The sequence below is a fragment of the Ostrinia nubilalis genome, chromosome 5 (genome assembly GCF_963855985.1).
Source record: "Ostrinia nubilalis chromosome 5, ilOstNubi1.1, whole genome shotgun sequence".
NCBI classification, from domain to species: Eukaryota; Metazoa; Arthropoda; class Insecta; order Lepidoptera; family Crambidae; genus Ostrinia; species Ostrinia nubilalis.
In genome coordinates this window covers 9844047-9862116 of record NC_087092.1, presented here as the reverse complement: position 1 = coordinate 9862116, position 18070 = coordinate 9844047, and the positions used below count along the sequence as shown (strand labels likewise).

The 18070-nt window shown below is 36.5% G+C and overlaps 1 protein-coding gene across 1 annotated transcript in view; it reads right to left on the bottom strand.

The window, feature by feature from the left end:
• Positions 1-17870, bottom strand: part of LOC135071888 (ecdysone-inducible protein E75) — a 111582-nt gene extending 93712 nt beyond the window's left edge. The window contains exon 1 of the mRNA XM_063965739.1: positions 17366-17870. Coding sequence (XP_063821809.1) covers positions 17366-17636 — 271 coding nt within the window. The 5' untranslated portion in view covers positions 17637-17870. The remainder of the gene's footprint in view (positions 1-17365) is intronic.
• Positions 17871-18070: the final 200 nt, after the last annotated feature.

Below are 18070 nucleotides of genomic sequence, written 5' to 3'. Positions count from 1 at the left end.
TAGTTGCCAATTGCAGTAGGTATTATGGCTACCCAGGTTTGTGGTGACACTAATAAACATAAAACCAAACTATTACAAGGACAATGCAAGGCCGCTATAACACGATGTGTTACTTTTTTGGACAAAAAGTCAGACCCGAGTGTGTTTGAACTGACGAACCGACAGGAAGGCAGTTGAAGAAGCGTTCGCGCGCTACCACCAGCTGGCGGACGAGGCCATTTTGCAAGGCCAGGAGGTGTTGGATGGTGAAGAGGAGTTCGAGGAGTGTTATTACGATGTCCTCTCCCGGATCGACGCTCTTCTGGACCGCCGCAGCAGTGCTTCGCCGCTGGGGTTTGCGAGTGCCGTAGACGCTTCGACGCCGTTGTTCGAGACCACGAGACTGCCTCCAATAGAAATCCAATCGTTTGACGGTAACAACGTCTGTGCATACAAGCCATTCATCGAGCTATTTACGGCATTAATAGGCAAAAACTGTAAGTTATCCAATGTACAAAAATTATATTATTTAAAGGGCTATTTAAAGGGTGAGGCCTTAAATCTTGTAAATAATTTGCCTCTCATAAACCAGTCGTATGATGATGCTATTGCTTTGTTGAATAGGAGATACGACACTAAGGGACTAATGATTAAAACGCATATTAACGCTATTTTAGATCTGCCTAGTATTACGCGTGGCACTGCCCAGGCCATCCGTTCCTTAGTGTCACAGATTTCGCAGCAAATGAGCGCGCTACGTAGTTATGATAAACCTGTAGAAAGCTGGGACTCCATATTGGTTTGCGTTATAATGAAAAAATTAGATTCACTGACTGTAAGATTGTTTAATGCAGAGCAGGACTTTCGTAGCATGCCCAGTATGGAGTCGCTGTTGAGTTTTCTAGAGAGACGTGCTATCTCGCTCGAGGCTAGCTCGGCTTGTGACACGAGCCGTACAGAAAGGGCTTCAATGTCTTTTCATATTCAAACATGTAATACAAAACCTAATCCAAATTGTAATAATGCAAAATCAACAATGATTCCTTGTTTATTATGTAAAAATAGTTATCACAAATTGTACAAATGCCCTACTTTTTTATTGATGACTAATTCAGAAAGGCTTTCATATGTAAATAATTACAATTTATGTAAAATATGTTTAAATAAGCATGCACAAAAATGTAGATACAATTTTACATGTTTCGTATGCAAAGAGAATTCGCATAATTCTTTAATACATAATAATTCATTTCAACAATCAAAACCTGTACATATTAATTCATTGCATGCATCCTACACTGTAAATAATTCATGTCAATCTGAAACTGTACACACTTATACAAATAGTAATTCAAAAATTTTGTATCCCACTTATACACACAGACATAATAATATGCCTCCTGTCGTCAAGACAGTATCAGACTCGGGGAGTCCCATGTCTTTTTATAATCGGGCCTTGGTTGTCATGCCAGGTCTTCATACATTTAATACAAAGACTTTTCATACAATGGGTCAAACTTGATGGTGACTTGAGCATAAATGTCTATAGTTTGGATTTTTTCATTGCATTTGCATTGCATTTGCATTGCATTATAATATATTTTTATTTTATACAAGTGCAGAAACTTTTGTTTTAATTATTATTGATTTCATTATAATAATGATTATTATTTTATTCAATTATTCTCGATATGAATAATAAGTGTTTGTTTTAATTATTTATGGTGTGTTAGATCGCTATTCGAAAATGTAATGTTACATAGACCGGTACATATTTCATAATTGTTTTGATTTATACACCTGAAAATGTTATCTTTCATAATTGTATTTTAAGAGTAATTGCAAGTTCAGTTATTTTAATCATAAGTTCTTATTCATTGTTTAATCCAATTAAGTTTAATTCTAGTGCGTGTTGCATTTCGCGCGCGAGACTATGTTGAGAACCAACAAAAGAGTTTTTAATGTATTTTTACTTTTTCTTACAAAACAAAATAAATTTACTTCTTCACTTTGACAGCTGAAAGAAAGTCGTTTTATTGATACATTTTATCCATTTAATACATTATTCAGTAATTCATACATTTTATATTTAATTTATGTCTTATGCTACACTCGTATATAAAGTTTTAAGTTACTTATTTTTAATTTATCATTAAAATAATAAAACCATTCATTATGCAATTACATCTATAATAAAAATCTTAAATTAAGAAGGTATCTCAAAGTTCACACATTATTCAAATCATAATAATTAATGCTCGGTGTTATTCTTCTAAAGTAGTGCTCAAGCTATGTGGTAAGGTAATGTGGTACAAGTACTGTAATCGTGAGTCGAGGTTTCACTATAATGTACCAGGCTCGCAGGACAGTCGAAGAGTTCGTACGTGCCAAGAAAATGGCGCGGTGCATTTATATGCACTTCGACAGAGATATTTTTGCTCACGAGTGCGCAAGAGACGGCTATATTGCATGGATGTGTGTATCAAAAGGGTAATACTGGTGAGTTGGTGACGTCTGAACAACGTATGATCGTGTTACGTACATTTCAATGTGTGTATGGTTGTATTGTCAATGTGGTAGTAGGTTCATGCGCTTTGCCGATATGCATGTAGCGCAGTACAAGCGGCTGAAATTTAGTACGGTTTTCGATACAAATTGAAGGTTTATATCATTATGAAACCATTATATTTATGAAATGTATAGATTCTAAATAGTTATCAATAAATATAAAAATAAACTTATCCCCCTAGAGCTAACAAACCAAAATTTTAAACCAAATCTTCAACTGCCTCTTCTACGAGTACGTGCCATAAGACTCTATAGGAGTTATACGAGTATATGGCAGTAAAAGTAAAATAAATAACTGTCAATACTAAAAAGTTTAATCACGTATTAATTTTATTTAGAAGATAAAAAATACAATCACTGCTGTAGAGATATTTAATCATTTCCATACTAGGGCCTGTCTGTATTTTGTTAGCTTTGTAGAATTTTGCGTGCAGTGTAATGCAGCGACATACCATGCAAATGTGCAAATGAGCGTGTGTCAGGCGTGCACTCTGCAACTACATGAGCGGCAAGGGCACCGCGCGCCGACGCCGCGATACCACGACCACCTCGCCTGCTCTGCTGTCCTGGTACCAAAGGTTCGCTCGCCACACAACCCTTCTTGTCCTAAAACTATTGCATGCTGAAAAGGACTACTTCAGACCATTGTTTGTAAATTGCTCTGTCGTCAGTGCCCGTACAACAATGAGCGCTCCTTGCATACGACTCGTTCGACCGTCCTACAGCAGTTTATTCGCACCAATTTTATTTTTGCGACGAGTCACCCACATGAGTTCTTCGGCCAAGGTCGTCCCGCAAGCCCTAAATGGTGATATAAATCACAGAAATGTATCCACGCAAAATTTGCACAAAGGACATTATGCAGACGTGTGGTGTTTATGAATGTCACGAATTTGAGTCACGTGTAGTAGGCCGCCGCGTGGGCTGGGTGAAGCCCACTGCCTCGGTATACGTGCTGCATTTGTGCTCTTTATTTTTACTCCGCAGTTCATCGCCCTTTAAAGCTTCATTACAGAAACTGTATAATGAATTAATGTAAACGGTGTAATCCTCTTGGTGTTCATGCAACTTTTCATTCATATTCAGATGATTCAAATTGTGTTTCTAACTAGGCAAATTATGGAATCGTTTGACTTTAATTCATAACGATTTGTCGCCATTTTATGAACCTTTTTTTGCATTTTCATAGCTTAATTATTCATGTGTAGTTTAAACACAAAACTTTATAAATTGTTGTTCTTAAAAATGCAATTATTAACTGAAATCTTGTATCTTTAAATTTTCCACTCAAAACGGCAATTTCATAGGTAAACCCCTAAGATTATAAAACTTTTAGAGTTGTGACGACCATAAAATAGATAATTAAGTTAATAAGATAAAAAATAAACATTGTAACGAGTGACACAGACACAGTGCAATACAAAGTAACCTTTACAGCGAGATATCTTGACATTCGATGAATGCATTCAATAATAGGGGCAATTTAGTTTGCGATCTGGGAGCGACAATGCGAAGCTGAGTGTGCAGGAATCTGGCAGGCGCGCACGTCCTCGTTACCGCTATACATTGCAGGGTTGACTCTACAAAATATATGGTATTTTTCTTCTCGTTTCTTAATTTATTTATTGAATCTAAATTATTGTAAAAGGTACAGAAAAATCTTCAGTTTAAACGTTTTAATTGAGCCTGTTGCCATTTCATTATGTAGAAAATGAAATTCACTAATTTCTATGTTTTGAACATGTATGAGACAGTCTTTTGCGATAAAGTTGTGTACATTTAATTTAACCCTTTTGGGTCCGAGGCGGACCATGTCATCCATCAATAGGTACTTTTATCGACTTATTAAAACCGATTTAAGTGAATAAATGACTTGCTCGCGTGTGTTCATCGCTTTGATTAAAAAGGCTGAATAAATCGATTCCTATGAAACTTATGTGAATAGTTTCTAGTATTTTTACTCTACTTTTGATCATGTCAGCGCACTATTTAAAATTAAGCCATCATTATACATACAAACACATTAACAACTTTAAAGAGAGATTCCTCAGAGTTAAACTTTAAAAATAAATTAAGTTATTGTAGATACTTATACATTGAAATTGGCAACCCTAGGGATGCACCCCGGCGGATCGATCGGCCGTGACCATGGCAACCCGAGCCTCGGGTGCGTGGGTCAGGGCCGTAGCGTTCAAATCCACATATTACTGCAATAGAATCCAGGCCCCAGACTCATAACCGAGAACTTTTCTGAGAAGATTTATAGTGAAATCTAAAAAAGATTTTGTGAAAAAGTTGTTCTCTAAATATGCTGTAAAGATGTTTTAATTACAGTGCTTTAAGGAGCAAACCATAATATAAGTATTCTTTATTCCATCTCAAATAAAATTAAATATTTTAGCAAGAATTCATTTTATAGTGAAGGACTGTAGGCTCTACAATATTATGAGTAATGTAGACTTATTAGAGCGTTCGGCCGTTTGACGTAGTGGTTCAGAACGGATTACTATGCAGTGAGGTCCCGGGTTCGATTCTCGGCCGGGCAGAAATTGAAATGATGATTTTTAATTTCTGTGACGGCTATGGGTGTTACTATGTATAACATGTATCTATTTAAAAAGTATATAAGTAGTATATCCGTTAAGCTAGCAACCATAACACAAGCATATAAGTTGCTTACTTTGGGGCTAGCTGGCGCTGTGCGAAATTGTCCAAATAGTCCAGTCAATAAAGCATTATAGATGGAAAACTGTAGAACACAATTTCTGACTTCAGGACTTTATTTAGACTAGTTAGGAGGTGAACATAGCAAAAGTCCCCGCCCTTAGCCCTTGAGCCGGCGGGGAGAGGGGGGTTTAAAGGTGCCACTTTTCGGTTTTTCGCTTAATCCTCGGAAACTATGCGTCCTAGTGACATGACTACTTTGAACCAAAAAAAGCATATTCAATTTGCTACAGATGAGATAGACAAGTTTTTCTATAAATTGTATAGTTTTCGCGGCATCTGCTCTAGAAGGTCTGTAATATTGGAAATTTTATTTTTGTCTTACATGTTACCATCAGGAGAAAATCGACTAAATCAACATTGAGCAATCATTCTAGACATGCGGGAGCATGTTAAGCCTAGTTCCAGCGAGGGGACTACACCGTGCGTATATTTAGACGAATCACTTTGAGCCACTTTTGAGTCCTCATCACTCAAAAACTACTGTGCATTAACACTTCAAATTTGGCTCATGTGTTGAGACTTACAAGATATACATCAGTTTTAAATTTCATAAATCTGCCTCAAACGGTTCTTTAGATATTGACGTCCAAAAATCTACATGTCTGACCTATAGACCAAATTCTAACCACTTCCAGATGACCTCGAAGGTTCAAATTTGGCATCCAGAAAGGTAGTTATGTAAATACAAAGGAACAAATAAAAAACCAGTAAATTTTAACATTTCACATGTGATAGATAGATAGTAGTGCTCTAAATATCGATTTTTGAACGTCAATACCTAAATAACCGTTTGAGGTATATTTATGAAATTTGAAGCTGATGTACATCTTGCAAGTCTCAATACATGAGCCAAATTTGAAGTGTTAATGCACAGTAGTTTTTGAATGATGAGGAGTCAAAAGTGGCTCTAATTGGTTCGTCTAAATATACGCACGGTGCAGTCCCCTCCCTGGAACTAGGCTTAACATGCTCCCGCATGTCTATAGTGTTTGCTCAATGTTGATTTAGTCGATTTTCTCCTGAAAGGAACATGTAAGACAACAATAACATTTCCAATTTTACAGACCTTCTAGAGCAGATGCCGCAAAAACTATACAAGATATAGAAAAACTTGACTGTCTCACCTGTAGCAAATTGAATAAGCTTTTTTTGGTTCATAGTAGTCATGTCACTAGGACGCATAGTTTCCGAGGATTAAGCGAAAAACCGAAAAGTGGTACCTTTAAACCCCCCTCTCCCCGCCGGCTCAAGGGCTAAGGGCGGGGACTTTTGCTATGTTCACCACCTAACTAGGCTAAATAAAGTCCCGAGGTCAGAAATTGTGTTCCATGGATTTCTCTCTACACCGTCGTTAAGGCATTCATTGACTGGACTAAAAGATTTATTTAGGTATTTCTGTTTTGTATTTTCTGCAGTATTTTTTGTCATGTTTTTATTATTACTTTTTCATATGAGGTTCCTACCTATAGAGCGCAGATCGATAACTCCATAGTTGCTGGCCATTAAAATCATATTATTAAAATGCTCTTCCTCATGTAAACCGAACCGGTCAAGGGTGCGTAGCGGACACAATGTCAAGGCTGCCTCGGTGAAGGCTGCGCCCCTGAGGCAAGGCTGTGAAACCTGAAAGCATTATACTCGTAATACTCGGTGGCCAAAAGCCTTTTAAACCCATTACCACCATTACATTCAATTTCCATAGTCATCAAACACATCTCTCTAGCAAATCTATATTTTTTGTGAACATCACAAACAGAGGACTTTGAGTGAGATGCATTTGGTCTTTCCCAAATGGACTCTTTTGACCGATACAGATAAACACAAAAATGAACATCAACATCTCAATTGAATCCAAAACCGGTTGAATCGTCATATAAATTGCTATTGGCTTAGTAAATCTCGAGATTGTTACGTTTTTATTGTTCTTGGCATAAAGCACATCAGGTAATATTGCAGATTTCTTATCAATGACCTTCATTGCAACTCTGGACTTGCACAATCAGAAACATAAAGTTATGTTCTCTGATTATTCGTGTCAACTGAATGTTCTTTGTTTTTGTTACTGATATGCATTTTTGATCCTTGATAATACTGTAAATGTACTAATGGGTCACTTTGGTATGACCTAAAGATAACAGCTTTTACGTCATAACCCAGAGGTGAATGACTTACAATATTGTTATTATCATCATAGTATGAGGTGAGGAAAAGAAAATTAAGACAATCAATATTTTAAGTTTCAATCAAGTCACTGCTTAATGAACTTTAATCACGCGTCACGTTAATTTAAAGGATGTGATTAGAAGTAAGAATTAATGCTTCGGTTTAGCTAAGTACTTGAAGTTTATTCATTTGCTACCCGTGACCGTGACCGTGGCGAACCTTGATAAAGTACTACCTACTTACTTACAAAGTAGTAACATACGTTACATGCGTGGAGTAGGTACTTGATAAGTAATAAAGATCGGGTTTATTATCACACCTTCATTATTTGTGTTCATAATATTGTGCTGGTGAAATATTGTAGAATTTATCATTTCTCTTCGCTAGCACAATGGTAAAATGTAATAAACACCTCATTTCCAACTAAAATCATCAAGATACACAATAAGAGCTGAGACGACTGTATTTAATACCCAGAATAGGATGAAATGGCTATTTAATGTCTGAAACTATTTTTCTTTAAAGGTTTCAGTACTATGAAATATACCTTTCTTCTCCTAATAAAGTATTATACAGCCTTATAAGTACAAATTTTACTATTCCAAGGTATTATTAACTGTAGCTTTAATAAAAAATAGACAGGGCACGTGCTTCAGAAATACGTGTGACCATGACCCCTGCTCGGTCACACCGTCGGGGTTGATGGAGGCGTGGGAGGGGTTCAAAGCGAAGGCCGCGCAGCTCGCGGGGAGGGGGCAGAGTGAATAGACCTTTTAGAGGCTCACTTGTTTCCATACCAACTGATCAAACGCCTTCGGTAATGATAGCAATTAGCTGGATTTACACGACACTTGTTGATGTGTTATGAAACAATTTATTATAAGTGTTGCGAGTGACGCGCATGCGACCTCGGCCAAGGTTGCGAGCCAGCACTTCCCTGTGTACTCACACAACACGGTACGTACCTACATACGTATGTGTCATCTCGATTGAACGCTTGTAGAGCAAAGCGATTCTATATTGTCTTCCGGACTTCACAACTTAACACATTACCAAGTAAATGAATTATCATAGAATGAGCAAGTTTATCGAAGACTTGTTTATTATTATAATTGTGGGTCACCTTATTAAAGAATAAATATAGGTAAACATTAACTTCTATCAAAACATGATTTGATAAATTAAAAGAGGTAAGTATTCAAGGTTAACTATACTGTATAAACCCAAAATAACATTTTTCCGTTCTATAAATATCTAGACTCGGTCGTTTTCGGGCAATTCTTCGATCACGTACTTTTGTCAGCAGAATAATGTTTAAAAAAAATCTATTTTCCTTACAAAAAGTGTCATTCATCGGATAAATTATATATATAGCGTTATAAAACGGTCTATAGTTAAATAATTAATCGATACAGAACAACACATATTATAACTTCATATAGCTCTACATTATGACATCATTCATAGATAAAGAAATAACGTAGGTTCTTTAACGTTCCCTTGTTTTATTTGCTTTTGAATAATTACGATTTCGTTCAAGATGTTTTCCCTGGATCTTACTTAATTAGAATGAGATGTTGCAGAAGTAATTTTCCCTAAATTACTCTTCCACCGCAAAAATGAAACGTACCTATTTACATTGAACGATCTTCCATTTTCAAACATAGCATCATGATTATGTACCTTCATACAAAGTATGGAAGTACTTTGTATGACATTGAAATAAATATAACAAATAGTCTCATAGAAAGGATTAATGAAGACCTTGTTGATAAAATTGCATTATATAAATTATGAATATCGTCCTAAAACCAGGAAGGCAGAGAGCGATAATATCACAAATGATTATCAGCGGGAAGTAATTTGCTCTAACAGAAGGTTATGTGGTGATAACGCGCTGTGTGATACTCTGGCACAAAATATATAGGGCACGTATTTCGATGCATTAAGGTTCTAATTTGCATGCGAACTCACATCATACGACTTGTGCAAATTCCTGTGTGTATAGAATTCTGATACTTTACTGATACTTCAAAAATTACCTCCAACATAATGGTGTACCTAGTCGTCATGAGATGTGACCACATAAAAGCGATACGTCATATTGTATTTCATATTGATAATCTTCAAATGTTAGTTGCCTGACATAGGAAATATTCTGCCCCTGTGAGTATTATTAAAAGATTCTCTGAAATTGGAATAATATCATTTTAGTATTTTTCATACAATTTTAAAAGTCGATGAAGATCTCCTATTATATTTATGTCAATATTTTATTACATTCTACAAAATTATTACATACTACAAAAACTTATCCGTTTGCATAAATTATACTATTAAAGGTCAAGAAGGAACAACATTGTTTGAGATTGTTTATTTATATTATTGTCATTTACCTATGTTTTCCTGAGTAATTTACATGACGTGGTTTTTAGACGTAAGAAGATGAGTTTTCAATGTTAAAAAAAATTAGAATTCATGACGTTGTTGAATAATAAATTTGAAAGACGAGCATATTAGTGCCTTTTTCCTATAATGCAGATTTCGCCACGCGTGCGGATCTGGTCATTTCATTATTTCATACATTTTTTTCCTATTCTGCGGGCTACACGCACGCGGAACGGATAATCACAGGAAAAAGGCACTAACATCACTCAGCTCACTGTGTCGGTAGATCTATCTATACTCTACTCCAACTCTTTCATTTTCATCGTCAATCACTTCATTATCTCTCCCATAGTATTTTTTTTTTTTTTTTTTTTTTTTTTTTTTTTTATTTGGCTTACAAAACTGGGTACAATCAAATATCATGCAAAAGTAAGTAATGAGTGTAAAATCAATTCATACTGATTTACCCTACTCGATGTAAGCACAGCATGCATATAAAAATAATTAATTAAACCACCTTAAATTAAGAATATTACACAGATGAACCAGATCTTACATTTACACAGAACTAAACAAAATTTGGACTAATTTTAGACTATTTTAAATCAAGAATAGCCGTATTGATACGGCGCTTGGCGGAGACGAGAGAACCAAAAAAGATGTCAAAGACAAAACGCATAGAATTGTAGCAAGTACACATGCGATGTAACGGGGAGTGCTGACCGAGTCGAGTCCTGCACGGAGGGATAGAAAACGTCTTTCGATTTTGCACGCGGCTGCTACTACGAGGTACGGCAAATTTTAAACGTTCCAGTATATCCGGGGCATCGATAAGACCATTAACGACCTTGAAAAGGAAAAGTAAATCAGAAGCTTTCCTACGGATGTGCAATGGAGTAAGACCATAGTGTGAAAGGCGAGCCTCATAGGACTGTAGTGAACGACACATGTTATCTGAATAGCTAAGATGATACAAGAAGCGTTTTTGTACACGCTCCAGTCTATTTGAATGGACTTGGTAGTCGGGGCTCCACACCGGGCTACAGTACTCCAGTATACTGCGGACTAGACTGTTAAAGATAACAACTGTGATCTGAGGTTCTTTCAAAATATTCATCTGTCGTGCGATGAAGCCACTGAGCTTAGAGGTCTTTTTAATAATAGAATCTATGTGCTGATTAAAAGTTAATTTGCTATCGATTATCACTCCTAAATCTCTTATACTGGAAAGTTCGATCAAAGGGACCTCGTTAATAAAGTAGGTTGAGGTAATTGGAAGTAATTTTCGTGTAAATCGAATCACAAAACATTTACCCGTATTCAAAACCATGCCATTAAGTTTACACCAGTCCTGAACCTTACCAATATCCACCTGCAAAGTATGAACATCATCAGTATTATTAATTTCGCGATAAATTTTTAAGTCATCAGCATACATTTTGAACTGCGAATTGATACAAGAAGATAGGTCGTTGATGAATAAGACAAAGAACAAAGGTCCTAAGTGGGAGCCTTGAGGTACCCCTGAAGGCACCAGTTGTGCTACTGAAGTATGTCCATACAAGTTGACAATCTGAGAGCGATTTTTGAGATAAGACTCACACCATCTGAGCAGCGATCCGTGAATACCAACGCCTTCCAGTTTCAGCAGCAGCATATCATGGTCAACTAGATCGAAGGCTTTTCGGAAATCAGCGTAAAAAGCATGAACTTCTCCCTGCTTGTCCAAAGTGTCACATATATCGCTAACATAACTTACCAAGTTCGAGACTGTTGATTTTTTGGGCAGAAAGCCATGCTGATTTGGGTGTATTAATCGTTTTACATGGTTGTAAACTCTTTTTTGGACAATAGATTCAAAGATTTTACCAGCAACAGAAAGAATGGAAATAGGTCTATAGTTACTGACGTCATTTTGGTCACCTGATTTATGAATTGGGGTAAGATGTGCAATTTTCCACAAATCAGGAAAAACTCCTGTTTGCAATGATGCGTTGTATATGTGAGACAGCGGTATGTATAAGGTTTTAGCGCAAATCCTGAGGAAAAGGGGTGGTAACAAGTCAGGCCCAGCCCCCTTGCTACAGTCCAACGTTGAGAGATGTTCTAAAATTTCATCTTCGGATATTGAGAAACTGCTGAGAGGAAGTGCATTATCATCAATCTGAAATGTATTTCGAGAAACTAATAGATTTGGAGTATTATATTTATTATAAACTGTTTGAAAATATTTTGAAAACAGGTCACAAACTTTTTGTCCTCCACTCACAGATTCCGACTCAAAGACCATATCATTAGGAATAGTAATACGACCTGCCTTACTACCATTAACAAATTGCCAAAAATATTTAGGCCTGTCACGTAAATTATCTCTCGCCTGCATTTTGAAGGTGGCATAATTTTCGTTAATTAAAGTGTCACAACGTTCCCTCAAAATGTCAAATGTGAGTTTATCCATAGGATTGTGGTACTTTTTATATCTTGAGTGGTACTTGGCTTTTTCTTTTAGAGCCTGTATAAGAGGCTTGCTGAACCAGATGGGATACTTTGAGTCTCGTTGAGTCTTATAAGGGGTATGTTTATATACGATTGGCATAATGTTATCATATAATTTTTTCACCATTTCGTTAGTATCGCATACATTCTCGAGAATATTAGACCAGACCAATAAAGCTAATTCTTTATTGATCTCATCGTAGTTACAAGCAAAGAAGTTTAATTTTCTGATCCGTTTAGGTTTCAATGTTTTTCGATTAGGTATTGAGAGAGTAACAACTATGGGTGGGTGATGTGAATCTATCTTATCTACTAAGTGATCAACGGCTCCACAGACTGACAAGCGCTCAGGTAGTATTAAGTCTCTGTCTATTTATCCAGGGACGCTTCTGATCGAATGACCATTTACTATCCTTGGAAGAACAAGGCCAACACAATACTTCCGCCAGCCTACTTTATTAGTTGATTTGACATTTTCCGATAACTTGATAATAAACTTATTTGGTCGATGAAGGGTCGATGGTACGACTGAAAACACATTATTGCTAACGGTGGAGGCTCACAAAGTCTACGAGATAAATAAAAGTTGGAAGACAGAGTACCTACAGTAAACTATTATAGTCTCTAAGCCCCAGTTATACGTAGTTGATAATTTGAAGCAGCTAATTCAAACAAAGACATTTTAGATAAAAATATAGGTGGATCTGGTTTAAAGAAAGGTAAAAAAATCTTTCAAAATCACGCAGCCAAGCCGCAGTGCGTTAAAATAAACTCCAAGACAGAGCCGCTTCAAAGTCGAGACTAAAGTTAAAAGTCCTTTCCGTGTCCTTTACGTAACCCTGACCTGCCGAGCCAGAACAATTTAGTCCTGTTCCAGCGCGAATTAAATGAGTCACTTGGATAGCTGTCAGATCCTCGCTCCGGCTCCGCAAACGATCAGGGTGCAGGGGTCGCGCGCACCTGTTGCGCCCGCGCATATGACATTGCCAGATAAGATATGGCTATTATTTTGTCACTGTTATCGGCCCAATGTCACAGTGACCTCAATGACACCGAATGACGCGTCGTCACTACACGGCGTTCTGACCTTGTGATAATTATCTAATCTTCCATTCGCAAAAATAAGTAGGTACTGTTACGGGATTATTTATATTCAAACTTCTCTGCGTTTTTTTTTAATAAATGTTTTATTGTTGTATTTGTAGTAAATAATCATAGCAGAATTGACTCTATCATGTAGGGGAGCGAGGGGCTTGTTGTAACAGGGGTAAGTAGTAACAGGCTCTTTTCACTAGGATCTTAAACGCAATTGACGTATGTCTTTGACTCGATTTAACCTATAAACCGCGCCGTATCATGTTGCCATAGCTAGTGTCCCGCCGGCCGGCGCAGTGAGCGAAATTGTGCACGTGCTTCATTTTTGCCAGGTAATATAAAATTGTACTGTCGTAAAATTTCGGATTGCGTTATTATTACTGACTAATTTCAAATGTTCTATATCTTATTTCCATTCAAATTTATCTATCTCTGATAATGTGTAACAGTTTTTATGATTGCTAAATTGTTTAAATAGTTATCTTGATAAATGTTAAAAATCATACCATGGGGTTAGTTGTAACAAAATGCGGGGGCTTGTTGTAACATGTTACAAGTAGTGTTTTTTTTAACTAAATAAGACTGCTTATTACTTAATTTTTAGGTGTTGCTTACTAAAAAATTGTATCTTCGTTTTAGTTATTTTAATATCAATTAAAAAAGTGTATCTTCATTTTAGTTATTTTAATTTAAAATTGATATCTTCATTTTAGTTATTTTAATTTTCATACAAATCGGATTTTATAAAATTTATTTTGTATGAAAATTTAAAAAATTAAAATGATGATATCTCTGACTTCACCATACCATTTATATGACCATGTTAACATGGGCTAGTGTCGGCTCATAAACCCATTTACCTAACACCCTGTATAATACTTACTTTTAAAAGATGTGAATTTTATTAAAAAAACAAGCAAAGAATAAATGATTAAAGGTGTTATTGTCGTTTTTTTGGCGTTACTACTTGCCCCGGTAGATGTTACAACTTGCCCCGGTAGATGTTACAACTTGCCCCAAGCACGAGGTAAGTTGTAACACCGCACTTCTTCTAGAAAATAATTGATTGTAAAATAATGACCAATATTTATGGTATTATTTTTACTTGATTTGGTACAGGAAGAGTTACAGCATCCATCCATCTTTATTTAGTAGACATTTAATCAATAGATCTCAAGATATATTAGTTTTAATGAAAACTGTTATAACAAGCCCCTCGCTCCCCTACTTACGTTCGTATGTAATAATAATGAAATGGTTGATTTTACTTCCGTATTTTTAGTTCATATTTCATATAAGACATTTAAGTTAACGCTTAGGTATGTACTTTATTTTTTTATGACAACTAAAACTTAACATGAAAAAGCACTTTTTAGGCCCTTAACACATTGCGGCTTTTTCAACTATTCAATCGCGATACAGCCTACAGTGGCGATAAGTCGTTGTGTACACAATGCAGTGGTGATACAGTGCTGCCACCGTCTCTACATGGCAGTTGCAGTCGTGATAGGTACAAGTATCTATGTATGGCTGATCCAAAAACGACCCGATCGATGGAAAAACGATAAAACATCAAATAAATCATTAACCACTTAATTTTATGCACAGGCAACTATTCAAACACGTAACTGCAGCATCGATACAATCATATTAATTGATTCTTAAGATTGACTGCAAAAAAACCGAATAAGTAATGTGTGACCGGCCTTAAACGTTTCCACCATTTCCACGATAAATTAAGTATTGTTTCTTACAATTTAACATCTCTCAAAAGGGTTATATAAAGTTGCTGTAAACCTAATGTTGAAATGTTCATAAAAATAGAAAATTTAATTCCTGAAAAATTAAAGCTTTTTACGGAAAATAACATCCACTGAAATTTTAGGAACCAAATAACAATTTAATAGAAAAATACTAATCCAAAACCAACTGCATCAATGTTACTTCCATAATGTAAGACATAGTCTTAATAATGGCGTATATTTTATATACCTAATTAAGTCAAAATGATTGCGAATAATAAATAACATTTTAAATTTTTCAATTTCACACGTGATATGCATTGAAGATAGTGTAATTATTTCCTATAATATCAAACACCCACGACGTTATCACTCACGTGCCCCAGCGCATGTTTATCTAAGATGCTAAATGAGATTTTTTGTTTGCATCGTTTAAAGAATAATAAAGGACAATCGCAATCCGGTTTTGATGGTCAAAAAGTTTGTATTGTTTAGGTCAGGTACCTAAGTTACACTAATATTAATAATTCGTCCCAGTACGATTATCTTCGTAAGGAAATACAGAAAGAATAAAAAATCCTACACCGCTATAGGTATTTATCAAAAATATCCTACAGGAAAATCATTCAATATCTTAAATTATTGTACGCGGAGAATGTATAAAATTTGTATTAATGATAGTTCTTTTTTGAAAATATAAAGAGAACTGATATTGACTGATTGGTTTCAGAAGCCTTCAGTTTTTTCTGAAGCTTGGTGTTATTAAACCATTTTTAGTCCTTGATTGCCATAAGTCTTGCGATCGCCCTTCTCTATAGTCCCAGAAGACATAATAAATCAATATTTTAACTTCATACGTCTCTTTCTACATAAATTTCAGATTCTTCTAGAAAAGTCGAAAAAATTCGTCATCACGAAAATTTTCAGGTGAATTTCTCAATGAGATAACACGTTATGCTCTATTGTGCAACAATTTGAAAACGAAGTTGTCAACGGTGACATACCTAATTGGAAATTATCTTACTTTAATACCTATGGAGGGCTCTTTTCAAAACCTGAATAATTTTCCCTGGATAATTTTCTTCTCAACACATACTCTGATGCTGAAAGTATCGTTTGTATCCTGTTCTATCTATCAAACTTAGCTGCTTTTATACATTTACATAATATGTTGTTTTTGGGATAGTCTTTCATTTATAATTTACTTTATCGATGCTAACAATTATAGAAATGGAGATTTTGGAAAAATGTCGTGTATGGCAAATGATCTTCTAAGTAAGGCTAAGCTATGTTTTAAAAAGAGACTCTTATGAGATAAAAAATTCATGGTCAACTTTTTGTTTTGCACCTTGAACTTAACTTATAAACTGCCATATAAAACTCTACATTTATTTTTAAGAGTTTTTATGCGGAAAATTTGACTTGACTGTTCGTTTGAGTATTTAAAACAACATTCAAAAGTTCACTTGGCTAAATCATGTATGCCAGATTGTCTCTATAAAAACTTTAAGTAGACTCTTGAGGAAAATCTATCTATTGAATAGTAAATAATACTCGTAGGTACGAGTAGTTCCAATAAATACACACAAGATGGTTAATTAGTAAATGCAAAAACGACAGATCAGTGCAGTATGTCGTACCGCGGCCTTCGCGTCATGACGCGGAAGCGAGCAACACGTTACAATTTTCCGAAGCAGGAAGTATTTGCCTCGGCCAAGGTGAGGCAAAATTCTGGTCAATCACAACATTGTTTATCGACATGTCACCTAGTTTCTATAATCCAAGGTTCTCGAAAAATTTATACAAACAAACATTTTAAACATAAATAACCGCTAATACCACGTCCTAGCAGAATTGACCTTGATAAAATACTTACGTAAACTGTAAATTTATTCGATACCTTCGTGAATCTATCTGAATTCACCTAATACTTTTAGGAAGTTACATAATAATTTTCAATGTCAATTTTATTTTTCTGAATATTTTTAGGTAGGCATTCGACAATTTATGCCCGAAATAAACAATAGGCGCAATTCGTTATCAATTACAGACGATTGAAGTAACTAGATATGCTTATTTTCCATCTGATCAGAAATTATTACTTCGTTATTAGTTAATACGAATAACATAATAACAATCAATAAACAGGTAAGCACCTGCAATATTGCCAATATTATTAATCTGAGAAACTCTACATTAAATCTTACCTAGATCTGGAATGGAGCTGGATGGTTCCTCGAAGGAGGGTGGTTTGAGAAGCCGTGGTGGCGGCGGAGGCGGCGGTGGCGGCGGTGGCCTCATGCACTGGATCACCGAGTGCGCGGCCATCGGCGCCGGCGCAGCCAGCAGCACGGGCGCGCGGAACTCCTTGCCCGGCGGCGCCGGCAGCTCCAGCCGCCGCACCGCCGGCATCACCTCCATCTCGTACCCCACATCGGCCGGCTCGCGCTTAGGCGACAACTTGGGAAAACACTGCATTGTTCCGTCCTCAAAAACTTCAAGTTCAAGTCTCTATATCAGTCTAATTCAACAAAAAAACTGTTCAAAAGTTCTCAAACAATCCACACATAATTAATAAATACACATAGAATGCGGAAATCTTCTTGTTTACATTGACATTTCAGCGCATTTTGTTTACTGTTGCATGGGAAGTGCAAGGCCGGCGGGGTGAGCGCGTATCGTGCGTGCGCGGCACGCCGCTCCTCGCTGCTCGCGAGAGTCGTTCGCTCGCGGCGGCTAACTTTCTCTCACTGGCGTGGCGGGCGGCCGCGGCTGGACGAAAGTGAATCTGCACGGCGCCCCGCGCCCCGCGCCCGCGCCCCAGGTGCTGCCCTGCGCCCTGCGCCCTGCTCCCTGCAGCGCCCGCCCAGCGCCGACGACGCCGCTGCAACGCCCATCCGACATCAACTTTA